The 27,065-nt window shown below is 41.1% G+C and overlaps 1 protein-coding gene across 1 annotated transcript; it reads right to left on the bottom strand.

Moving 5' to 3' along the window:
- On the bottom strand, positions 1-26,138 carry LOC128051632 (zinc finger protein 354B). The gene is made up of 5 exons (XM_052644266.1): positions 26,006-26,138; positions 24,920-25,007; positions 21,690-21,816; positions 20,858-20,953; positions 1-1,660 (listed from the first exon to the last, which is right to left on the bottom strand). The coding sequence occupies exons 2-5, from the start codon at positions 24,950-24,952 to the stop codon at positions 81-83; spliced, it is 1,836 nt and encodes a 611-aa protein (XP_052500226.1). The 5' UTR covers positions 24,953-25,007; positions 26,006-26,138; the 3' UTR covers positions 1-80.
- Between the last annotated feature and the right edge of the window lie 927 nt (positions 26,139-27,065).

Genomic DNA, 27,065 nt, shown 5'->3' with positions numbered 1-27,065 from the left:
GCAGTTATTTGAACCAGTGGATGTGGAACCCACAGATATGTGGTACTAATTTTATTCTAATGACCTTTGGTTTAAGGGTTTCACACATGCAAATCTACTTTGAAGGGGTCCTCTTCAATGTGAATTTTATAATGGTTCGTAAGGGACGACCTCTGGCTGAAGAGTTTCCCACATGCATTACATTCATAGGGTTTCTCTCCAGTATGAATTCTTTGATGTGCAATAAGTGATGAGCTCTGCCTAAAAGTTTTCCCACATGTAATACACACAAAGGGTTTTTCTCCTGTATGAATCCTTTGATGTTGAAGAAGAGCTGCACTTTGCCCAAAAGATATCCCACATTCCAGACATCGATATGGTTTCTCTCCTGTGTGAATTCTGTGATGATTACTAAGGGACGAGTTACACCTGAATGTTTTCCCACACTCATTACATTTATAGGGTCTTTCTCCAGTGTGCATTCTCTGATGTTGAATGAGAGCAGAACTTTGTCTGAAGGCTTTCCCACACACTTTACATTTACATGGTTTCTCTCCAGTATGAATTCGCTGATGAATAATGAGTGTTGAGTGGGAACTTAAGGCTTTACCACACTCATTACAATTATACAATTTCTCTCCAGTATGAATTATTCGATGTCTATTAAGTCGTGAAATAGAAGTGAAACCTTTTTCACATTCATTACATCTGTAAGGCTTTTCTCCAGTGTGAATTCTTTCATGTTGAATAAGAGATGCACTCTGACTGAAGGCTCTCCCACATTCACCACATTTAAAAGGTTTCTCTCCTGTGTGAATTCTCTGGTGGTAACGAAGGGATGAACTAGACTTAAAGGTGTTGCCACATTCGTTACATAAATAGGTCTTCTTTCTTGGATGAATTCTCTGACATCCAGGTAGGTTGCAAGTGGATGCCTTCCTTCCTGGGTTATATTTGTGGGGATTGTCTTGAGCATGAATTTTTTGATGTATAAAAAGGGCAGACCTTCTGCCAAAGGATTTACCACATTCTTTACATTTGTAGGATTTTTCCACAGTATGTATTTTTACGTGTTTATAAAGGGATGCACTATGGCTGAAGGCTTTCCCACACTCTTTACATATATACGGTTTCTCTCCAGTATGAGTTCTTTGATGTTGAATAAGAGCTGAGCTTTGGTTGAAGGCTTTCAAACATTCATCACATTGAAATAATTTCTCTCCGGTATGGTTTTTCTGATGTTTACGAAGGGATGACTTGTGAATGAAGGCTTTTTCACATATGTTACATTTATGGCGTTTTTCTGCTGTCTTTATTTTCGATTGGTTAAGTACATTTGAATCCTGCCTGAAGCTATTTCTTTGTATTTCATATTTTGTGGGTGTTTTTTCTCTAGCAACCCTCTGTTGCTTAACAAACACTGATTTCAGGCTGAAATTTTGGCCGAAGTCATTATTTTTATGGCTTTTTTCTACAGTGAGGATTTTTGTATGAGTGACTGAAATTATTTGTAAACTTTCACTTTTGTCCTTCTGTTTCTTTATTCTGTCTTCATATATGCAGGGGTTTTCTGATATGAAATTCCATGGTTCATCCTTTTTGAGTGTTTTCCTTATTAGCCCCGAAAATGAGGAGTCTTGAGTTTGAGTTGCCTTTGTGGTTTTAGGACTGCTCTTACATTCTGAAAAAAAATAAAAAAAGGAAGTGCCGATGATTCACACGATTAGCTGAGACTAAATGTATAGAAGGAATAAATATTAATGATATCTAAATAAGGCCTCGCTTTCTGGATTAAAAAAAGCACTAAGCAGGGGAAAACATAGGAAGGAACACTGTGTATATAAAACGGTAATCAATGCGAGATGGTGTACTAGGGTGAATAAAATAAGGGACCCTCATTTAAAGAAGGTGTGCATACACGCATGACCAGGAGAATGGAGAGGAGGGGTCAGAAGAGAAATATGAACTGGGAAATGCAGTCTAGCACCCAAAGCATGTGACAGGCTCATAAATTATCTCCATGACATCATTCTCATTTCTGTAATTATTTCTAATCTTGAATATATTCCCTACTTATTCTACATGTCAAACTTCTCTGTAGCCTTCAGATTCAGTTCCAATGTTGGCTCGTCTGTCACCCCTTCCTGACTCTGAGCCCAAACAATCTATTCCCCTTATTATACCACTTACCATAGTATCCCATAATATGTATTTAAGGGAAAAAAATGAGTATATCTAGAGAAAATGAGAAAGCCTTAAAAAAATTCAGCACCATTAATAATAAACACATACAAGGAAACAGGAATTGAGAGATACTTCCTCAACAAGGTAAAGTTAATATACTTTAGTCCTAAAATCAGTATCTTATTTAATAAAGAAACTCTAGAGACATTTCCACCACGATCAAGAACAAGGCAAGGATACCAACTACCTTCATTTCTACTCAACTTTGTACTAGATGTATTAACCAATACAAATACACAAGCAAAGCCTTCTGGCTTTGTGTATAAAGAGGCATAGGATGACTAAAGAGAAAATTAAACTACTTCTATTTGCTGATGCTATTAATGCTACATCTAAAATTAAACCTCAGAGAATCAACGATAAAACTTGATCAGTGACATAGCAGGATATAAAATCAACATACTAAAATCAATAATATTCATTTATACAAAAATTTAGGGAAATAAATTCACAAGAAATATGAAAAACTTATTTGAGGAAAAATTTAAAACAGTCTTGAATGACATTAAAGTATACCTGAACCAATAGCAAAACCTCTCCTATTCATGGATAAAAAAAATAAATATTATAAAAATGTAGATATTAAGTTGCATATGTGTATGTGTGTATATAGATAGATATTTTAAATCCTGCAGGATTTCTCAACTTCAGCTGACATTTTATGCTGGATAATTCTTTGTTTTTCAGTGATCGCCTGTGCAATAGTACCTACTCTTTTCACCACTCCTACCCTCTCTCAAGCTGTGACAATCAAAAATATTTCAAGACACTGAAGCACTGAAATGATAAAATCACCCCTGGTAGCGAACCAATGGTATGGATGAAATAAAAATGACAGAAAGTTAATAAATATTGAAACTGGGTGATAGATACACAGGAATTCCTTATACTATTTTCTCTACTTTCATATATGTTTAAACTTTTCTATAATAAAAGTAAAAATTAAATTTTTTTTTACTTTCTGTTAATTTCTTGCAAGAGGAGAGAGCAGGTTAATCTTTCCCCCCTTTATACCACATATAATCAGGGAGAAATTAGAAAATACTTACATATGAATGAAAATGAAAACACAACTTACTAAAACTTATGGGGTGTAGTGAAAACAGTGCTAGGAAGAAAATGTAAAGAAGTACTTAAAAACATAATTTACTACTTAAGGAACCAGAAAAAACAAACTCAACCCAAAGCTAGCAGAAGGAAGGAAATAACAGAGGCAAAAGCCTAATTACATAAAATAGAAAAACAATAGAGAAAAATCAACAAGTCCAAAATCAGTAATCTGAAAAGACCTAGAAAATTGATAAGCCTTTAGTGAGACTAAGAATAAAAGGGAAAAGACACACATTAGTAAAATCAGAAATGTGAGTGATGACATTACCACAGATTAAAATAAAAAGGATTATAAGGAAAAACTATGGATAAAACTATGGCAAAAAACTATGGATAAAACTATGGCAAAAAACTGGATAGCCTAGAAAATATGGACAAATTCACAGAAACACAAAACCTACTCAAACTGAATTATGAAGTATAAAATCTGAACAGATATATATCTAGAAAAGCAACTGAGCCAATAATCAAAACCTTCCAATAATAATTATAAAAAACAGCTCTGTACCAGATGGCTTTCAGTTCAGTTCAGTCACTCAGTCGTGTCTGACTCTTTGCGACCCCATGAATTGCAGCACGCCAGGCCTCCCTGTCCATCACTAACTCCCGGAGTTCACTCAGACTCATGCCCATCGAGTCAGTGATGCCATCCAGCCATCTCATCCTCTGTCGTCCCCTTTTCCTCCTGCCCCCAATCCCTCCCAGCATCAGAGTCTTTTCCAATGAGTCAACTCTCCTCATGAGGTAGCCAAAGTACTGGAGTTTCAGCTTCAGCATCATTCCTTCCAAAGAAATCCCAGGGCTGATCTCCTTCAGAATGGACTGGTTGGATCTCCTTGCAGTTCAAGGGACTCTCAAGAGTCTTTTCCAACACCACAGTTCAAAAGCATCAATTCTTCGGTGCTCAGCCTTCTTCACAGTCCAACTCTCACATGGCTTTACTGCCTACCAAACATTAAAGATCTAACACCACTCCTTCTGAAATGCTTCCAAAAAACCAAAGGAGGCAGCAATACTTTCTAACTTATTCTATGAAGCCATCATTGCCCTGATAATAAAACCAGACAAAAACCCTACAAGAAAAGAAAGCTAAAGATCAATATTTGTTACATATATTGATTTTAAAATCCTCAATAAAGTACTTGCAAAGAGAATTCAGCATATCAAAATGATTATACATCATAACCAAATGAAATTTATCCCTGGCATACAAGAGTGATTTAAGTTATGAAAGCCAACTAAAGCAATACATCACATTAACAGAATGAAGACACAAAACCTCACAATCATCTCAAGTGATATAGAAAAATGTATCTAACAAAATTCAAAATTCAACACTTTTTCATGATTAAAAAAAAAGAAGAACAAAATTGGGACTAGAGGGAAATTACCCCAACACAATAAACACTATCCTTAAAGAACCCACAATTAACATCATATTCAATGGCAAAAGACCATAACCTTTTCCTCTGAGATCAGGAACGAGATAAGGATGCCCACTTTTAACACTTCAACCCAGTATTAGAATTTCTAGCCAGAACAATCAGGCAAGAAAAATAAAGAGTATCTAAACTGGAAAGGAAGAGGTAAAATGATCTTAGTCACAGATGACATGCTCTTTTTAAAAATTTATTTTATTGAAGTACAGTTGACATAGAATGGTGTGTTAATTTCTGCTATACCACAGTAGTTCAGTTATCAGATGGTAAAGAATCTGTCTATAATGCAGGAGACCTGGGTTCAATCCCTGGGTTGGGAAAATCCCCTGGAGGAGGGCATGGCAGCCCACTCCAGTATGCTTGCCTGGAGACTCCCATGGACAGAGGAGCCTGGGATCGCAAAGAGTCAGACACAACTGAGCAAGTAAGCACACAGCACATGCCTATGTTGGGCTGGCCGAAGAGCTCGTCCAGATGTTTCTGTAACACCTTATGGAAAAATCCAAATGCCCTTTTTGGCCAACCCAACATATACACTCTTTTTCATATTCTTTTCCATTACTTATGGTTTACCACAGGATAGTGAATATGGTTCCTTGTGTTATACAGTAGGACTTTGTTGTTTGTCTACTCTATATAATAGTTTGCAATAGATGACATGATCTTATATACAGAAAATCTAAAGATTCAACAAAAAAACTGATAGAATACACAAACTCAGCCAAGTGGCAGGATAAAAAAATCTATACAAAATCAGTTGTGTTTTTATATTCTAACAATGAACAAGTCAAAACAGAAATAGAGAAAAGGATTTCATTTACTATAGCATCAAAAAGAATAAAATACTTAGGAATTAACTGAAAGGAAGTAAAAGATTTATACACTGGAAACTACAAACACTGTATAAAGAAGACAAAGGTAAATGGAAAAACATCAAGTATTTACAGATTATAAGATTTAATATTGATAAGATGTCAATACTACCCAAAGTGATCTAGAGATTAAATGCAGCAAGTCTTATCAAAATTCCAATGCCATTTTTGGGCAGAAATAGAAAAACTCATGGTAAAATTTATATGAAATCTCAAGGGATCCTGAGAAGTCAAATAATTTTGAAAAAGAAGAACAAAGTTGGAATACTTCTCGATTTCAAAACTTATACAAAGTTACAGTATGGCAGCATCGTGGTACTAGCATAAAGGTAACACAGATCAATGGAACAGAACAGGAAGACTGAAAACAAGCCTTTGCATATAAGGGCAAATGATTTTTGACAAGGGTGCCAAGACCATTCAATGGGGGAAAAGATAGTCTTTTCAACAAATAGTGCTGGGAAAACTGGATATACATGTGCAAAAAAAAAAAAAAAAGAAGAAGTTGGACCCTTCATGTGTGTTGTGCGTAACACCATACACAAAATTTAACTCAAAATGAATATATGACTTAAATGTAAGACCTAAAACTATAAAATAGAAGAAAACATAGGGCAAAAGCCTCATGACTTAGGATTTACCATTGATTTCTAGAACAGAATACCCAAAACACAGGAAACAAAGGAAAAAATAGACAAACAATTGTACTTCATCAAAATTAAAAGCTGCTGGGTGAATTCCTGGCAGTCCAGTGGTTAGGACTTGGCACTCTCAGTACTGGGGTCTGGGTTCAATCCCTGGTTGGGGAACTAAGACTCCACAAGCTGAGCAGTGTGGCCAAAATAAACAAATAAAAGCTTCTGTACATCAAAGAAGACATTAGCAGAATACAAACCTAAGACTAGGAAAAATATTTTCTAATTATATATCTGATAAAGGGTTAATATTTAAAATATATTAAGTATTCCTATAACTCAACAATAAGAAAAAAACAATTTAATTCAAAAATGGGCAAAGGACTTGAACAGACATTTCTCTATAGAAGGTATACCAGTGGACTCTAATAAGCACATGAAAAGATGCTCAATATGTTAGGAAATAAAAATCCAAACCACAATATTCTATTTCACATTTGTTATTATGGTTAACAAACATATAAGTGTGTGTATGTGTTTTAATTATATATAGAGAGAGATGGAAAGTAACAAATGTTGGCAAGGATATGGAGAAACTAGAACCCTTCTGAATTGCATTGGTGATCATGCACCAGGTAGGAGAAAGCAAGCTTTGACTCAGTCTCTTTCAAAATCTCTGCTAATGTTTGAACATCAAAAATTCCAATGTTCACTTGCCACCCCCATCATTCCAGTTTGGCTTTGAATGTAGCCACTTTACATGCCAACCTAAACACACTGTCATTCTCCCCTAAACTGACATATGGAGTCTGTTGAGCAGGCTGAATATGTCACTCAATCAAGGACTCTGGAATGTCTCTCATAACTCAAAAACTGGCCAGTGATCTACCTTTAGAAAGCATCTCACTTCTGTGTATAAGAGAAGACATGTATGCTCCATATCCATCTCACAGAGACGTGCAAACAGACATGAGTTAAGGGCATGTACTTTAATGTGATTGATAATTTTAATCACATTCTGCAAAACGTTGTTAAGGTGACATTTTCCAGCTAGCCAGCATTTCTCTACGGATAACACAGTGAGTAGACTCACATTCAGAAGTGACCTCTTTGACGCAAGTACATTACTTTGCCAACAAAGGTCCGTCTAGTCAAAGCTATGGATTTTCCAGTAGTCATGTATGGATGTGACAGTTGGGACTATAAAGAAAGCTGAGTGCTGAATAATTGACGCTTTTGAACTGTGGTGTTGGAGAAGACTCTGGAGAGTCCCTTGGACTGCAAGGAGATCCAACCAGTCAATCCTAAAGAAAATCAGTCTTGAATATTCATTGGAAGGACTGATGCTGAACCTGAAACTGCAATGCTTTGGCCACCTGATGTGAAGAACTGACTTATTGGAAAAGACCCTGATGCTGGGAAAAACTGAAGGAAGGAGGAGAAGGGGACGACAGAGGATGAGATGGTTGGATGGCATCACTGACTCAATGAACATGAGTTTGAGCAAGCTCTGGGAGTCGGTGATGGACAGGGAGGCCTGGCGTGCTGCAGTCCATGGGGTCGCAAAGAGGCAGACATGACTGACCGACTGAACTGAACTTAATGAAACTAGAAAGCCATCTAGTGGCTTTCTGACCATCTAATAATGGTCTAAAGACATTACTATGGTCTCTGTGCAGTCAAACCTTTCTGCTAAGGATAATCTGTATTTGCACCCCACCCCCCCAGCCCCAGCAATAGCATCAACACCTCAGTTCCACACCAGATCAAGCATTAGATTCTCATAAAGAGTGAGCAACCCAAATCCCTCGCATGAACAGTTCACAGTAGCATTCACACTATTATAAGAATCTAATGCCACGGCTTATCTGACAGGAGTTAAGAGCTCAGTCATGGCAGCCACTCTGTCCATGCATATACAGACACAAAATGACCAATTCCATCTTCCTGATATGAAATCATTCTTGAATAGTTCTGCAGCTGTGATGTTGGTTGGTTGCCAACAAAAGTGCACATAACATATTCCCTTGCATATCCTCCTGAAAAATATATTGCACAAAAACAGGCACTGTTGTCCTGGATTGACTCGGTAGACTCATCAACCTGGATTGCGTACCACAGCGACTCATTAATCCTAACAACTGTGCCTCAATATTCTCTGCTGTTTCATCCATTTCTCTAGTTACAGTGCTAGCTGAAAGAGGAACACATGCCACCTTTTGAACTGCAGCCTCTCCTAACGTTCATTACAAATGAACTTTAGCAGCAGACAGGACCAACTCTTCACCAATAGTAAGGGACTTCTTACCTTTAGCAATGCAGTTAGCCCTAAGAATGATGCTCAGTGCAGACACATTTGATGAAGTGGTGGCCTTCAGTAACTGCTTGTTCTTCATATTCACTTTCTTTTTTCCCCCTTTGAATAACTCCAGAGACTTGCATTTTATTGCAGGGTGCTTGGTCTTCCTGTGGTAAAGCAGTTTCGAAGGTTTCGAAACTTTGTTGGATAGCCAGTCATCACATATCATACAAAGTGGGCTTAGAGAATGTGAATCACCTGTTTCAATAAACCTGTAATTTAAGTTGGACTCCTGGTATTCTATTTAGCTTTTATTATTTATTTTTACTGTTGGCTGCTGGGTCTTCGTTGCTGTGCGCAGGCTTTCTCCAGTTGTGGAGGCTGCAGGCTTCTCATTGTGGTGGCTTCTCTTGTTGCAGAGCATTGGCTCTATAATGCAAGGGCTTCAGCAGTTGCAGCTCTTGGGTTCTGGAGCACAGGCTCAGCAGTTGTGGCGCAAATGTTTAGTTGCCCTGCAGCATGTGGGATCATCCTGGACCAGGGATCAAACCAGTGTCCCCTGCATTGTAAGGTGAATTCTTAACCACTGGACCACCAAGGAAGCCCAGTTTTCTTTTAAATGCAGCTTTATTTTTGTTGGCAGTCTTAGAGCCTTCTGCTGTCTCATTATTGTGTCCTTCCCCCTTTTCAAAGAAGCTCTTCAGTGATGTTTGTTTTTTACTTATTTGGCAAGGGTTACTTTGTGGGTTTATCAAAAATGTGACTGAGACAAGTGTGCAATGAGGGAAAGCGACGTGGATAGAAGTGATAAATAAAATAATGGACAGGCAATGCGTGGACTAAAATACATGTAAGATTCTGATTTAAAGCCCACCACTAGATGCAGCTGTACAATTCATCAACTCACTTGCCACTATAAAGCCTGCCACCAGATACATCTTAGTTGTCCCTTGCCACTCACTGATAGGGTTTTGATATCAGTCTTCAAGCAATTGATTTATTATGGTCTCTGTGCAGTCAAACCGCTCTGCTAAGGATAATCTGTATTTGCACCCGCCCCGCCCCAGCAAAAGCATCAACACCTCAGCTCCACATCAGATCAAGCATTAGATTCTCATAAAGAGTGAGCAGCCTAGATCCACTGCACGTACAGTTCACAGCAGCATTCACACTGTTATGAGAATCTAATGCCACAGCTGATCCGACAGGCGTTCAGAGCTCAGGTGGTAAATGCCAGCGATGGGGAGGTGCTATAAATACAGATGAAACTTCCCTTGCTCTCCTGCTGCTCACCTCCTGTCATGTAGCTTACCACTCACCTCCTGCTACCGGGACTCCTGCTCTGTAAGACACTAGGGATCCAGTAATGAAAAGAAATGTTTTGTTTCCTCCAGGAGCCTAGTTTAACATGAGGAACAAATTAATTCAACGTGCAATCAATGCAAAATGTGATCACTTCTACAACGAAAACGAAAGATAAAAACAGAAGCAAATGTGCACTTAAAATAGTATCCAAACTATCCTTAGACAGTGGCAGATATAGGCAGGAAAGATGTTCAGGCAATAGTTACAGTTTCCTAGGATTTTAGGGGATTAGTAGTTTGCTAGTGGAAATTTAAAAACTGAATCTTCCCTTTTGTCAAAATGGAAAGATATGTGCTTTCCCACCCTTTTTCTTAGCATATTCTTTGAGAAAACTTTTATTCGTAAATTATTCCTCTGTGCCTTTGATACGTATTGAAACTTGTAAAGCCTCTGTTAGCATTACAAACCAGCACTAAAAATTCTTGAGAGCTTGGGAGTCATCTCTTTGACATATAAACATCAAGAAATACAGTGATACTATCTTCCTGTCCTTGTGAAAGTTCAGCCTAGTGCTTAGTTCCAAACTGGCACTATCTGCTCATCATAGGATACTAGAAGTTTTCTTATCACTAGGACATACAGCCCAACTGCCTGGTGAATTTAGGATAAATACAAAAAAATGTATAGCTGTGTTGTCGTCAGTCCTCTTGAAAGTGAAAGTGTTAGTCGCTCAGTCATGTCGACTCTCTGTGACCCATGGACTGTAGCCTGCCAGGCTCCTTTGTCCATGGAATTTTCCAGGCAAAATTACTGGAGTGAGTTGCCATTCCCTTCTCCAGGGATCTTCTTAACCCAGGGATCAAACCTGGGTATCCCACACTACAGGCAGATTTTTTACCCTCTGAGCCACCAGGATGAAGACAAATGACAACTAACCTCAAGAACATGTATTCTCAAGAATATGTAATTCTCAGCTACATTAAAAAAGGGTGGGGTTTTTGTTTGTTTGTGTGATCTCATCAGCAGGTTACCTATGCCATTTAGTTTAATTCTTATTCAATAGTGACAATGTTTTCTGTCTTCTGGAAAGGATTTTCTGGGTTGGCAGGAGATTTAACAAAACTTTCCCCAATATTATATGAAGGGATAAGCATGAGGGTTGAAGGCAGAATCAGTATATATATATTTTTTTTAACCCAAAATAGGTTTTCGGCCTTATTTTCTAAAGCATTCCCCTGATTTATCCAATCATCAGATTCAAAGTTATATCTTAACGAAAATGTGATTTTAATTGGCACTTTCACAAGGCTTCTTGTGAACCAGAGACTGAGAGAATTAAAATCAGTATGCTGGGAATTATAACGTAACAGTATAATTATACATGGGTGTAGTACTGCACATTTGTGAACACCCTCTGTCTTACTGAAAAAAGAAATGCTGGTCTAGACAATGTTTTTGGCAATGTCAATTAAAAAACTTTTTATTATGGAAAAATTTCAATATATATGAAAGTAAAGTAAAGAGTATTGTACAATGCTTCAGAAACCACCACCATGCATGAGCTTCACTCCTCTTCCATCAGATGGGCTAAAGCAAATCCCAAACATATCACCTCATCTGAAAATATTTCCAAACACATTTCTCAAAGGGCATTAAAAAAAAGCAACAAAAAGCAAAACATTTCACAGCCAATGAAATTAACACTATTTACTAGTAGCATCTTATATACAGGCAGCATTTGAATTTCCCTATGTGAAAGCCTTTGACTGTGTGGATCACAACAAACTGTGGAAAATTCTGAAAGAGATGGGAATCCCAGACCACCTGACCTGATTCTTGAGAAATCTGTATGCAGGTCAGGAAGCAACAGTTAGAACTGGACATGGAACAACAGACTAGTTCCAAATAGGAAAAGGAGTACGTCAAGGTTGTATAATGTCACCCTGCTTATTTAACTTATATGATGTATGGCAAAACCAATACAATATTGTAAAGTAAAAAAGAATAATAATAAAATAAAATATGAAAAAAAACTTATATGCAGAGTACATCATGAGAAACGCTGGGCTGGATGAAGCAAAAGCTGGACTCAAGATTGCCGGGAGAAATATCAATAACCTCAGATATACAGATGACACCACCTTTATGGCAGAAAGCAAAGAATTAAAGAGCCTCTTGATGAAAGTGAAAGAGGAGAGTGAAAAAGTTGGCTTAAAGCTCACCATTCAGAAAACGAAGATCATGGCATCTGGTCCCATCACTTCATGGCAAATATATGGGGAAACAGTGGAAACAGTGTCAGACTTTATTTTGGGGGGCTCCAAAATCACTGCAGATGCTGACTGCAGCCATGAAATTAAAAAGACGCTTACTCCTTAGAAGGAAAGTTATGACCAACCTAGATAGCATATTGAAAAGCAGAGACATTACTTTGCCAACAAAGGTCCGTCTAATCAAGGCTATGGTTTTTCTAATGGTCATGTATGGATGTGAGAGTTGGACTGTGAAGAAAGCTAAGGGCTGAAGAATTGATGCTTTTGAACTGTGGCGTTGGAGAAGACTCTGGAGAGTCCCTTGGACTGCAAGGAGATCCAACCAATCCATTCTAAAGGAGATTAGCCCTCGGTGTTCTTTGGAAGGAATGATGCTAAAGCTGAAACTCCAGTGCTTTGGCCACCTCATGCGAAGAGTTGACTCATTGGAAAAGATTCTGATGCTGGGAGGGATTGGGGGCAGGAGGAGAAGGGGACGACAGAGGATGAGATGGCTGGATGGCATTACCAACTTGATGGACGTAAGTTTGAGTGAACTCCGGGAGCTGGTGATGGACAGGGAGGCCTGGCGTGCTGCAGTCCACAGGGTTGCAAAGAGTCGGACACGACTGAGCAACTGAAATGAACTGTCTCATAAATTTTTTCAGTTAGGAAACAAGGTTCACCTACCTTGGTTGGTGAACTCTTAAATCTTTTCTAATTATTAGGTTATAAATGTAATTTGTAATCTGGTGAAGTGAAGGTCATTTGCCATCCTAGAAAAAGATCTTAACCTGATAAAGAGCATCCACAACAGCCTAGAGCTAACATCACACTTGGGCTTCCCCAGTAGCTCACTGGTGAATAATCTGCCTGTCAATGCAGGAGGTGGAAGAGATGTGGGTTCGATCTCTGGGTCAGGAAGATCCCCTGGAGAAGGAAATGGCAACCTACTCCAGTGTTCTAGCCTAGACAGTTCCATGGACAGATGAACTGGATGGGCTACAGTTCACAGGTTCACAAAGAGTCAGATATGACTGAGTGACTAAGCACACACATCCTTATACTTAATGGTGAAAGGCTGAATGCTTTATACCTAAGATCCGGAGCAAGGCAACCATGTCTGCTCTCACCACTCATAATCAGAATAGTGCTGAAAGTCTACTTAGTACAACATGGTAAAAAAATGAAATAAAAGGTATACAAATTGGAAAGGAAGAAATAAAACTATCCCTATTTGTAGATAACAGTACAAAGAAAATTCCTCGGAATCTACAAAACATTTTCTAAAACTATAAGACATTTAGGAAGGTCACAGGATAAAGACAAACATACAACAATCAGTATTATATCTACGTACTTTGGACACATGGGCACTGAACTTATATTTATAGTACCATTTATAATTACTCAAAAACACTTAAGTGTAAATGTAACAAAATATAGATAAGACTTGTATTATGAAAACTATGAAACATTGATGAAAGAAATTAAATAAGAGCTAAATGGAATTCCATGGTGGGTCTGTGGTTAGGACTCAGCACTTTCACTGCTGAGGGCCCAAGGGCCAGGGTCAATCTCTGGTCGGGGAACTAAGATCTCACAAATCATGTGGCATGGCCAAAACCAAAAACAAAATAGAACTAAATACATGGTTCAGTTGAGTTCAGTCGCTCAGTCGTGTCCGACTCTTTGCGACCCCATGAATTGCAGCATGCCAGGCCTCCCAGTCCATCACCAACTCCCAGAGTTCACACAGACTCACGTCCATCGAGTCGGTGATGCCATCCAGCCATCTCATTCTCTGTCGTCCCCTTCTCCTCCTGCCCCCAATCCCTCCCAGCATCAGAATCTTTTCCAATAAGTCAACTCTTCGCATGAGTCTGGCCAAAGTACTGGAGTTTCAGCTTTAGCATCATTTCTTCCAAAGAACACCCACGGTTGATCTCCTTTAGAATGGACTGGCTGGATCTCCTTGCAACCCAAGGGACTCTCAAGAGTCTTCTCCAACACCACAGTTCAAAAGCATCAATTCTTCGGCGCTCAGCTTTCTTCACAGTCCAACTCTCACATCCATACATGACTACTGGAAAAACCATAGCCTTGACTAGATGGACTTTTGTTGGCAAAGTAATGTCTCTGCTTTTGAATATGCTATCTAGGTTGGTCATAATTTTCCTCCTAAGGAGTAAGTGTCTTTTAATTTCCTGGCTGCAATCACCATCTGCAGTTATTTTGGAGCCCCAAAAAATAAAGTCTGACACTGTTTCCACTGTTTCCCCATCTATTTCCCATGAAGTGATGGGACCAGATGCCACGATCTTCGTTTTCTGAATGGTGAGCTTTAAGCCAACTTTTTCACTCTCCCCTTTCACTTTCATCAAGAGGCTTTTTAGTTCCTCTTCACTTTCTGCCATAAGGGTGGTGTCATCTAGATATACCATATTCATGGGGTGGAAGATTCAGCCTAGTAAAGACCTCAATTGTCTCGAAATTTACTTGGTTTTCTACAATATCTCTGCATGTAGATATAAACAAGATTATTCTAAAATTTACATGGAAAAGCAAAGAAACTAGAATACCTAAAGCAACTTTGAAAAGGAAGAATAAACTAGGAATAGTCAACCTACCCAACATTAAAGCCTATATATAGCTACAGTAATCAAAACTGTGTGATGTAGGTAGAGGGAAAGATACACAGATCAGTGGAACAGCGGAGAACACCTAGAAATAAAGTCACAAATGTGCTCAACCGCTTTTGGACGAAGATATAAAAGAACTGAGTGAAAGAAGACAGCTTATTCAACAAATAATGCTGGGACAACTGACTGTCCACCAGCAAAAATAATGAATCTTGACTGAATCCTACATCTAACACAAAAATTAACCCAAAAGAATCACAGAGATAAATGTTCAATGTAAAACTATAGCACTTTTAGAAAAAAACACAGAAGAAAATCTGTAAGATCTAAGGATAGGTAAAGAGTTCTTAGACTTGACAATGAAAGGACAGTTCATAAAAGGGAGCATTGATGAACTGGAGCTCATCAAAATTAAGTCTTGCATTCTTCAAGAGACACAGTTAAGAGGATGAAAGGGGAAACTAAAGACTAGGAGAAAATATTTGCAAACCACATATCCATCAAATGACTACGATCCAGAATGTATTAAAAAAACTCTCAAATCTCAACAGCAAAAAACCAAACAATACAATTAGAAAATGGATAAAAGATACAAACAGACATTTCAACAAAGAAGATATACAGATATCAAAAAAGCACACAAAAAATACGTGCAATGTTATTAGAACTTAGGAAGATGCAAGTTAAATTATAGGTATAATTGGGTCTCCTGCATTTCAGGCAGATTTTTTACCATCTGAGCCACCAGGGAAACCCGGTATATACCTATCAGAATGGCTAAGCTAAAAGTAGCAACAACACAAAATACTGGCAAGGATACACAGGAACTGAATCATTCATATGCTGCTGCATTGCTGGTAGAATATAAATTGGAACAGCCACTCTGCAAAACAATTTGGTTGTGTCTTCAAAACCTAAACATGCAACTACAACATGACCTAGCAATTATACTCCTGGGCATTTATCACAGAGACATGAAGGTTTTCTTTTGTACAAAAACCTGTACACAAATGTTTTTAACCATGTAACTTGTAATTGTCAGAGACTGGAAACAATCTATATCCTTCAACAAGTGAATGGTTATATAACTGTGGTATGTGCACTTTACAAAAAACTATTCAGCAATCAAACAGAATGAAATATTGATACAAAAGACTACTTTAAAAATTTTCCAGAGAATTATGCTGAGTGAAAAGAAAAATCCTAAAATGTAACATACTGTATGACCATTTAAATAACATTCTTGAAATGACAAAATTATAGAAATGGACTAGGAGTTAAAAAGAGAGAAAGAACAAGGGGAGGCGAGAAACAGGGACAAGGAATCAGAGGAAAGTGGGTGTGTCTAAAAACGGGCAAGTCATTCATGCAGTCATTAACTGGAAACTGACTTGGACCAGGCACTGTTTTAGGTATTGGAGAAACAGGTACAAATGAAACAGACGACTCAGCACAAGGGAGTCTATAATTCAGAGACAGAGGAGATTATAAATAAATACTTACTGTTTTGTAGTGATAAGGACTCTGAGAGAAAGTGACACATGATGAGGGGATTAAAATAGATGGAAGAATGCTGCAAAGGGTGTGGAGGTAAGGGAACCCTCCTATACTGTTGGGTGGAAATATAAATTGGTGCTGCCACTACGGAAAACAGCATGGAAGTTCCTCCAAACAACTAAAAACAGAGTTGCCATATGATCCAACAATCCCACTCCTGGGCATACGTCTGGGAAAAACTGTCATTCGAAAAGATACACACACCTGAAAGTTCACAGCAGCACCATTTACAATAGCCAAGGCATCCTAACAACCTAAATGTCCATCAAAAGACGGAAGGATAAGGCAGATGTGGTATATACACACGATGGGATACTATTCAGCCATTTAAAAGAATGAAGTAATGCCATCTGCAGCAACAGGAACGGACCTAGAGGTTATCATACTAAGTCAAGGAAGTCAGAAAGACAGAGGCAAATACCACGTTATATCACTTACATGTGGAATCTAAAATATGACGCAGATAAACTTATTTGAGGCAGAGCAACCAGAGATCAAGTTGCCAACATGTATTGGATCATAGAAAAAGCAAGAGAATTCCAGAGAAACATCTGTTTCATTGACTATGTTAAAGCCTTTGACTTTTTGTTGTGGATCCCAACAAACTGTGGAAAATTGAAATGTTCAAGAGATGGGAATACCAGACCACCTGACCTGCCTCCTGAGAAACCTGTTTGCGGGTCAAGAAGCAACAGTTAGAACCAGACATGGAACAACGGACTGGTTTCACATTGAGAAAGGAGTATATCAAGGCTGTATATTGTCACCATGTCATATGCAGCATACATAATGCATAATGCTGGGCTGGATGAAGCACAAACTGGAATCAAGGTTTGTGATTGCAGCCAGGAGAAATATCAATAACCTCAGATATGCAGATGATACCACCCTCATGGCAGAAAGTGAAGAGGAACTAAAGAGCCTCTTGATGAAGGTTATAGAGGAGAGTGAAAAAGTTGGTTTAAAACTCAGCATCAAAAAACTTGAGATCATGGCATCCGGTCCCATCACTTCATGGCAAATAATAGATGGGGAAACAACAGAAATAGTGACAGACTTTATTTTCTGGCTCCAAAATCTCTCTGGACAGCTCCAGACAGTTGTACTTTCGTTCAGTTTAATCCAACTAAAGCCTAACTCAGAAAGGGGGACTCCTCATGGATCAGAGGCTGTCAAGGCGAACGGAAGGGCAACAATTGCTCCTCCTCTCCCTCTGATCTTTCCTGCCAGGCTCAGCCCACGCCTGGCAGTGGGGCTGACGCCTCTCCTGGCTCTCTACTGCTTCCCTGCTGCCTCAGTTCTCTGCTTATTTTGTGGTCATCTTGAGCTGTTCCCACAAGATTAGTATATTTCTCCCAAATGACAGCTATAAAGAGACAAGTGTGGTTCTGACCTCAAAAGATCTCACCTTGGATGGGGAAGCAAGCACTCTCCTAAAGGTGTGGGCACCTTAGGAATCGAGACAGCCTTTCTCATAGCTCGTCTCACTCACTCACCTCAGTTGCTCAGTCGCATCCAACTCTTTCCGACCCCATGAACCACAGCACGCCAGTCCTCCCTGTCCATCACCGACTCCTGGAGTCCACCCAAACCCATGTCCATCGAGTCAGTGATGCCATCCAACCACCTCATCCTCTGTCGTCCCCTTCTCCTCCTGCCTCCAATCCCTCCGAGCATCAGGGTCTTTTCCAATGAGTCAACTCTTCGCATGAGGTGGCCAAAGTACTGGAGTTTCAGCTTCAACATCAGTCCTTCCAATGAGCACCCAGGACTGATCTCCTTTAGAATGGACTGGTTGGATCTCCTTGCAGTCCAAGGGACTCTCAGGAGTCTTCTCCAACACCACAGTTCAAAAGCACCAATTCTTCGGTGCTCAGCTTTCTTTACAGTCCAACTCTCACATCCATACATGACCACTAGAAAAACCATAGCCTTGACTAGACGGACCTTTGTTGACAAAGTAATGTCTCTGCTTTTTAATATGCTGTCTAGGTTGGTCATAACTTTCCTTCCAAGGAGTAAATGTCTTTTAATTTCATGGTTGCAATCACCATGTGCAGTGATTTTGGAGCCCAGAAAAATAAAGTCAGCCACTGTTTCCCCATCTATTTGCCATGAAGTGTCTGCTGAGCCCCAATTCCACATCTTGATGGGTCCACTGACTCACTGGGACCTGACAACAACCTAAGACAAGTCCTACCACATCTATGCCAGGTGGCTCCAGACTGGTTGCAGGCTGATCCTTGCAGAATATAAGCCTGAGCCTGTGGCCAGGCTACTTCAACTCCTCAGAGGCTGTGACCAGCTCTCAGGCACAGACCAGGTCCCGTGATAGGGCTCCCGTCTCAGCGGGATCTGCTCCCTCCCCCTTTCTCCCTGCTCCCACCTTTACACACCAGCTTCCTTTCTCTGGACTCACACACACCCTCTGAATGCATCTCACATCCAAGGATCTTCCTTGGGGAGCACCGCCCCTCCTGATCCACATTCTCACAGAGTTCCTGTGGCTCCTCCCCCAAGATCCCCACCAGAGCCTGTCATTCCACACTCCTGTGTGCACTTAGTCTTCACCTCAACTGAGCTCTGCCAGGGCAGGACCTGTGTCCTTCTGGCCAAGGTCACACCGCTGTTTATCATGGGACAGGAAAGCAGTGGATGAGGGTTTCAACTTGGCTCTCCCAGAGCCCCAGCCTCCCCAATTCAACAGCTGCCAGCCCCCAATTTTCAGGACAGCCACCTCTGCCATCTCTCTCCTCTGGTGACTGCTTCTCTGGCTCAGCCACAGAAACTTCCTTCTTAACCCACCTCATGAGCGTTGAGGTTTCCTGGAACACTGACCTCTCCTCCATTCCCCCACCTACTCAGCTCAGGGCTTTAAAGGCTCCTCTGACACTGATGGTCCCCTGACCTCCCTGCTGAGTTCCAACCCCCTAATCCTTCTATAACTGTCCACTGCTGACCTCTACCCATATTTCATTCACATCTCAAATGAAATCCATCCCACACGGAACTCATCATATACGCTTAACAAAGGGGGCCCTCCTCTTTCCTCCTGAACCCACTACACATGCCTTCTTCCAGGTAATGTCTTGCCTACCTTATGCAATAATCTCTAGAAGGTTCCCACCTCTATTTTTTTCTCACTTCAAATCTAAGCCCAACAATGTTTCCAAAGTGACTATTCTTATTAAATTCAAATTACATAATTAAGGACTTCATGGATATATTTTGTGAAAGTTCTAATAAAATCAAATGTAAACAAAGTCCCCTTTCGTCATGCCCATTCTTGATCCCAGTCCACATGTAACTAGTGTCCCCTGACCGTTTTTTAAGCACTTAAGCACATATTATGCATGTGGACAAACATGCGTAACACCAGGGGCTTCCTGGTGGCTCCGCTGGTATAAAGAATCCTCCTGCCAAGTGGGAGACCTGGGTTCAATCCCTGGGTTGGGAAGATGCTTTGGAGAAGGGGACGACTACTCACTGCAGTATTCTGGCCTGGAGAACCCCATGGATTGTATATCCATGGGGTCACAAAGAGTTGGACATGACTGAGCTACTTTCACACGCATGCATGTAGACAAACACCATGTAATTTTCTTTACACGTAAATGGTGACAGGTTATGATCATGCTCTGTAACTTGCTTTAGCTTCTCACATGCCTTGGAGCTCAGCCCACACCAGTGCTCCTTCTTTCTAACTGTGGTGCTGTGTGCGAACACAGGGACCCGCCTCAGGATGTTTAAAGTGTCTTAGATTCAGACCAGTCTTTCCAAAATATCAAGGACCATATAATTCTTCAACTTAAAATTCTTGAATTGGGGCTTCTCTGGTAAAGAATCAGCCTGCCAATGCAGGAGACACAGGTTCAATCCCTGATCCAGGACGATCCCACAGGCCAAGGAGCAACTTGGCCCATGAACCTCAAACTGCTGAGCCTGTGCTCCAGAGCCCGGGAGCCACAAGAAGAGAAGTCACGGCAGTGAGAAGCGCAAGCACGGCAACTAGACGGCAACCCACACAGCAACAAAGACCCCGCCCAGCCAAGAAACAATAAACAAAGAAATACAATGATCAAAAAATTCTTAAATTATTTCCAGTCAACCATGGACAGTTCTCATCTTTAAGAACTGTACCAAAGCACCGTAGTGTGGCCACCACCCAGCTTTCCAATCTATTTCCTTTCTCATCTCTTTCTTTTCCTATAACACTGGCCTTCAGTCAGAATGAATCAGCTATAGTTCCTGAAATACACTAAGTCTGCTGAATGAATACATGAACATGTAGCCCTTCTCTGAAACAGGAAAGAATAAGAAAAAAGATCCTGAGAGATTCACCTGTGAAGTAATTGTAAGAGAAAAAGAGGACACTTGTGACTGGGGGCCTTAGCATTCCTTCTCCGTCATTTCTTGAGGACTGAGAACTTGGAGAAAGTTCACTGACCAACATCTCCAAGTCTCACATCTCACATCCACTCATTTACCAGACTGCTGCTTGCAGAGATTCCCCACCCACTCACCTAGAGAGGAACCTCCAGGGCTTTCTTTCTCTACCTTCCAGGGATCTTCTCCTTGCTGCAACAGGGAGATCACTTCAGGTTTGGAAAATGGGAGTCCTGCTCACAGCAAAAAAAAAAAAGGACAAAAAAATAAAAACAACAACAAACTCAGTCTTGACACAAAGAGGTAACTGGTTCTGAGTGGAAACTGAGAGGATGATGCAAAGAGCTTCTGTGGGGTGCTCAAGCTATGCCCCTATGATGTACAGGAGTGGGTTAGGGAAAAAGCAAGGGACTTGTAGAACCTAACAATGGAATAATTAGTTACATGTTAGGGAAACACAATGAACACGCAGCCCTGAAATAGAGTACCATTAGCTTTCTGTAGAAAAAGAAATATGTGAGATATTCCAGACTAATATCTATAAACAGGTATCTATGGAAAGGATTATGTAACAGGTAGCTTGTTTAAAATGACAAAACACTATCTAGCTCCCTTTAAAATATGGATTATATGGTGTTCATCTGGCTGGAAAAGAAAACAGGGAAAGGCAAGTGGTGGCTCAAAGAAGGGGGATGAAGGATGCTCTCTGCTTAGAAATGAGCAAACACATCATAGTGGGAATGGCTTGAACTATGAGGGAATTTCTAATGTGCAGCTCTGTAGACTGTCCCATCCATGAGGCATGAGGCATCCATGCTTATGAGGAAAAATTTTTCAGATTTATTTTTGGAGATCCAATTTGTACAGTGCTAAGACAAAATTCAGCTGAAATTTTGATGATCCATGGCTTTTATCCAGGGATTTGAGTGTTGAATTATCCCAATTTCCGATTAAAGGACATTTCCTTACCCAATGAGACAAGGTTACTATAGTTCTCCAGCATCACATCTTGGTACAAGTTTCTCTGAGAAGGAGCCAGCTTTCTCCACTCATCCCGTGTAAAGAGCACAGCCACATCTTCAAACGTCACTGACACCTGTAGAGACAAGCCATCCTAGCTCACCCAGGACCACCCATCACACAGGGTGACGGCAGCAGCAATGGGAAGTAGTCAGGTTACCATGAAATGCTTTTATATTATTCTAGGTTCTGAAAGGTTCAAGTCACTTGTTTAATGAACACGTGATTTGTGACAACTATATACTGAGTAGCATGAAGTCTGAACCATGCCCTGTGTTAACCACAGAGATGTGTGGAGGTATTAAGGCCATTAGTAGGAATGTTCATCAGAATACTCTTAAGGCAATTCAATAAAACATATTAAGAGCGTTAAAATGTTTATACTCTTTAAGTCTCCAATTTACTGTATTTCTTTGATAATGAACCATGCAAAAAAATGCGCACACAAGGACATTTATTATGGTGTTAGTAACAGCAAAGAAATGGAAACAACCTAAATAATCATTGACAGAGGCTGGGTTAAATAGTTTAAGGCATTATCTGTGTGCTCTCTGAAGCCTGAGGACAATAGTGGCAATTAAAATAGCTATCGTTTATTGAATGCTTTCTTCGGGCCAAGTACTATTCTTAGAGCTTTATGTTACTCCTTAGTGTAAATCTTTTATCTTCATGACAACTCTGAGAAGAAGGTACTATTATTATCCTCATTTTACACAGGAGAACTCACAGAGAGGGGAGGACATCTGTCTAAAGTCATAAAGCTGGTCAGTGGTAGTGCTGGGATTCCAATTTCAGGTGCATGTCTAAGGCTCCATTCTTAACACTCTGTAAAAGGCCTCTCTAAATCTACCAAATAATTAGTAAATAACTGAAATACTGCACACAATGTACTTAAAACAGTACCAAACTTATATTAAAGGTTCAGATGTTACCATATTATCACATCAATATAAAGTACTATGCAATCATTAAAACTGATGGTATAAGTTAACAATGTTGACTTAAAAAGACATTCATGATAATGTTAACTACAAAAGGCAGGTTATGTATCAGTATGTATAGTTTATTCCCATTTTTGAAAAAAATTAAATATGTACATAGAAAATGATGCTGAGAGATACATAACAAATGGCTCACAGCAATTATCTCCAGATGGTAGGTTTTTTTTGCATATATGGAAAAAAAATATACACAAATACACACACATAGACACATCTATACATATATGTACATATACAAGCATATATACATATACACATATATATGTGCATATGCATATTTTGCACATATATCTGTAAAGTTTTTTGCCACAATTATGCAATATTTTTATGGTAAGATGAGGCATTAAATTAATATTGGTGAGGAATACAAGAAATGATCTTTGCTGTCAAAGAATTTACAATTAAACTAACAGACAAGAAAAGTGCATGAATTTGAACAACAAAAGAAAATGTGTAGCTGAATATGACCACACATCATTTACATTAATCCTTATTTTAGAGACGAGGAACACAAGATCCAGGGCAGTTAGGATTCCAAGTCACATACTTTATTAATGGCAGAGACAAGATAACTAGTCTCCTTTTAACACAGTACTTGGTATATTCTCTTTCTGACCTTAAAACATCCCATCACTGAGTTTTACATAGAAGTCCACGCAGCAGGTGAGGTTAGGGAGAAATGTCATATAGGGACGGAGAAGATTCTGGGCAAGAGAGCAGCCTGACTTTGTTGGAGTGGAATGTGAAAGCCAAGCAGCTCTAATATATAAAGGCAGGTCCTAGCCATTGCCTCAGAAGATCAATCACCACATTTCACGGCTTCAAATGACATACAACATCACGTAGCACAGAGCTCTGGTAACACAGGGTCTGGGCCTGCTCTGCATTCTGAGAAATGCACCAGAGGAACGGCTGGACAATAACCAGCATGAACTGAGAGGCCAGACACACCTGGGTTTGATTTCAGGTCACGTGACCTCTTTGAGCATCAGTTCCCTCATATGTAAAATGGGGTAATAACTGCTGCGCTGTTATGAGAGTGAGAACAAAGGTAAAGCCCTCGGGATATCCCCTAGCAACATTAACTATCAATATTACTGTTAAATGAAAATGAGTAAAAATTGACAGGATTTTCTGGGTCCGAAAAACACTGTAGTCATTTCTATCGACCAACAGTAATAGTATCGTGGACTAGAATGATACTGTTCAGCTACCACAACCACTCCCTACTGAACGTCTCTGATGCGCCCAGACCCGATTGAAACACTTTCCACACTGTAATTTCACCTGATCCTTCCATCTACCCTGTGAGGCAGGCATGGTTGCTACTCTCATTCTATAGCTGAGGAAACCGAGGCACAGGGAGACGCAGATGCCTAAGGCCTATAAATGGCAACAGAGGATATGGGCTCAAAACTGGCTGTCTGCCTTGAGAGCCCCACTTCTAACTGTGCACCCTGTATACCTTGACTCTCCACTGCTGATATCCCACAAAATCCTCCCTGCCACTTCCTGAAGAGTCTTCTCTCTGCTCTTGAAGTCAAAGGACCTCTCCAGTTATGTTCCCTCTGACATGGTTAACCTGGATGGGGGCCCCACCTTCATTTCCACAGCATAAAGATGAGAATAGTAGGTCAAGATCAGCTTTCAAGAGAGTGATAGAAGCCAAGATACATGATCCAGAAAGTTAAAAGGGAGGAAAAAAACTAAAAACTATGGACTGGGAAAAACCTGGGAAAGATAACATGAGGATTCTCAGGAGTGGAAAGAAAAAGAAAAGCATTCTGGCCAAGAGTAGGGAGAGAGACAGGAATAAGCAAAGGGGCCGGGCCAGAAAGGAACGCTGCCAAGTGTCCATGTTTGTTTGCTCTGACCTCAAGTGATGTAAGACGTGTGGCATCTTACCTGTCTGATTAGCAATCACACGGTGAGCTGAGATTAATGAATAGAAGAGTGTCTACCAAGAAAACAAAAGAGAAACACTAGATATGGACTGCAAGGTTGGAAGTGAACATTCTCTATGGAATCCACCATCCACCTCCGTGGGCCAGCTCTTCAAAGAGAAAAGGATATGGGCTCCAAATCCTGGTGAAGATTGTATTAGGGGGAGAACTCCAGTTTGAAGATTAAAAAGAAAAATCTATTTGTCTATAAGACTTGAGAGGGCAATGAACTCACCTGAGACCTTGCTTCCCTCTGTTCGGCAGCCATATCCTCTTTGTGAGCAGTTTTCCTTGAGGATGGGTGAAGTCTCCAGAAGTCAGATCTGAGAGAAGAAAAAGGGAGCCAGGAGGAAGCCCCTTCTCTTTCCACCCCTCAGAATCAGCAGCTCTGAAACCTTTACATTCCCTGAGAATGATACCACGTGCCCTCAGAGAAGGACCTAGGAATAGATGGCACCAGAAAGAAGAGTTGGGTCATCCTGTTCCAGGCCCAGCTCTCTCCCTGACTCGGAGGAAAAGGTCCTAGGACTCTATCAGCAGTAGTAGCAGCTTCTTGAGCCTCACCCAAGTGTTAGGCACTAAATGAATCACTGAGCACAGTTGGCACTGTCAACCTCCCATTTTATAGATAAGGAAACTGAGGGCAGAGTGGGAGCAACTTACCCCAGTCCACACAGCCAAGGGAGGGTGGCACCATGATTCCAACCACAGCTGGCTACAGAGCACATGCTTTAACCTCCCTGCGTACACGTGACAACTTTTCTCCATCCAAGTCTTCCCACCCAACTCCTCCCCCTCCTGTCAAGGAAACAATTTCCAGATTTTTCTAGAAAACCTGCTTCCGGAAGGGAACACATCAGCTCTCCTGAAGCGGGGAGCAGGCTTGACGAAGGAGGCACAGACAACCGAAGACCGGGATTCCAGTCCCGATTCTGCCACTGGGGAAAACCAAGTGACTCACTTCTCATGCAAAACAAGCCTTTCACTAAGGAGGGCAGTGGCGATGTTAGGGGAAGGAAATAATCTTCACATTCACTGCCGGCCCGGAGCAAATTAAAACGCCAGCAGGAGCCGTGCAGGTATCTCTCTGAACAGGTCGGGAGAAAGCAGCAGGGGGGCAGAACCCGGCGAATGGGGAGTTAGTGCTCGACTTGCGGCGTTCAGGGCACATCTGTGGGAGGCGGTGGCGCCCCGCCCACGGCCCGCCGGCACCCACGAAGAACCCGCTCTCGCCTCTTGGGCCTCTGCCCCGCGCCCCGACGCAGCATCCTCCCGAGGCCCGGTCCTCCCTCCTGCATCCCGCCGACACTCCGCCGCTCACCTCGCCCAGGCCTCCGGGGGTTCCGCGGGCAGCAAGTGTTATGCTCCGGAACTGACACGGCCAGACAGCTGCTTCAGGTAGGGACTTGTCCGAGGTGCTGCCTGGGTCGACCTCACGCCGGGAGGCCTTTCACGCCAGCGGCAAAACCCACGCAGGTCCGGGACCCTCAGGGGCTGTCGCTATCCCCTCTGGGAAATGTAGTCCACACCAGAACCCAAGGATTCTGGGAAGTGTAGTTCTTCGTAACTGTCTGCCAGGAGAGGCCGGGCTGAGTCTGTCCCATGCCCAGACGCATTCTGAGCTGATGCTGGTGCTTCCTGGGCGGCTGGGTCGTGGGTTCCTGGTTCTTCCGGGAGGAAGCAGTTTTGCCAGGATAGTATCGTGTAGCTCTGCATCTTTGTAAATGATAGTAAGGCAAGTAGACAACTGACAAGAGCAAAACTATTTTCTCTTCAGTCTTTCAACAAGTATATTGAGCACCTGTTGGAGATAAGCCCTACCTCAGTGAGCAAAACAGAGATCACTGCTCTGGAGAACTTTTTTCTGGGTCAAGGGTCGGGGAAGGAGGTGTTGCAGGAAGGGAAACCCCTTCCAGGGCCCCAAAGAGGGCTCTTGTCTAACACTTGGAAATGATATGTCCAAAGAGGCACACATGCTGACAAAGCAAGAGACTATTGAAAAAGTACCCTGACCCCACCCCACAGTCCCCCAGAGAGCAGTAGCGTAAGGGAACCCAGGAGAACTGCTCTGCCATATGGCTCACAGTCTCAAGCATTATGGTAGTGGGGGATTACTTTCCAGGTGGTCTTTGGCCAATTATTCTGACTCAGAGTCCTTCCTGGTGGTGTACATGTTGCTCAGCCAAGATGGATATCAGGGAGAAGGATTCTGGAAGATGATCGGACATGTGGTGTTTCCTTTTGACCTTTCCCGAATTCTTCTGGTTGGTGGTGGCTTATTAGTTGCTGTTCTTTACTAGGACCTCCTCCTGTCGTGAACTAACTCATGCAAATGGTTACTATGGTGCCTGGCCAAGGTGGGTGATTTCAGTCAGTATGCT

The sequence above is a fragment of the Budorcas taxicolor genome, chromosome 7, assembly GCF_023091745.1.
Source record: "Budorcas taxicolor isolate Tak-1 chromosome 7, Takin1.1, whole genome shotgun sequence".
NCBI classification, from domain to species: domain Eukaryota; kingdom Metazoa; phylum Chordata; class Mammalia; order Artiodactyla; family Bovidae; genus Budorcas; species Budorcas taxicolor.
This window is presented reverse-complemented; position numbering and strand designations above follow the sequence as displayed.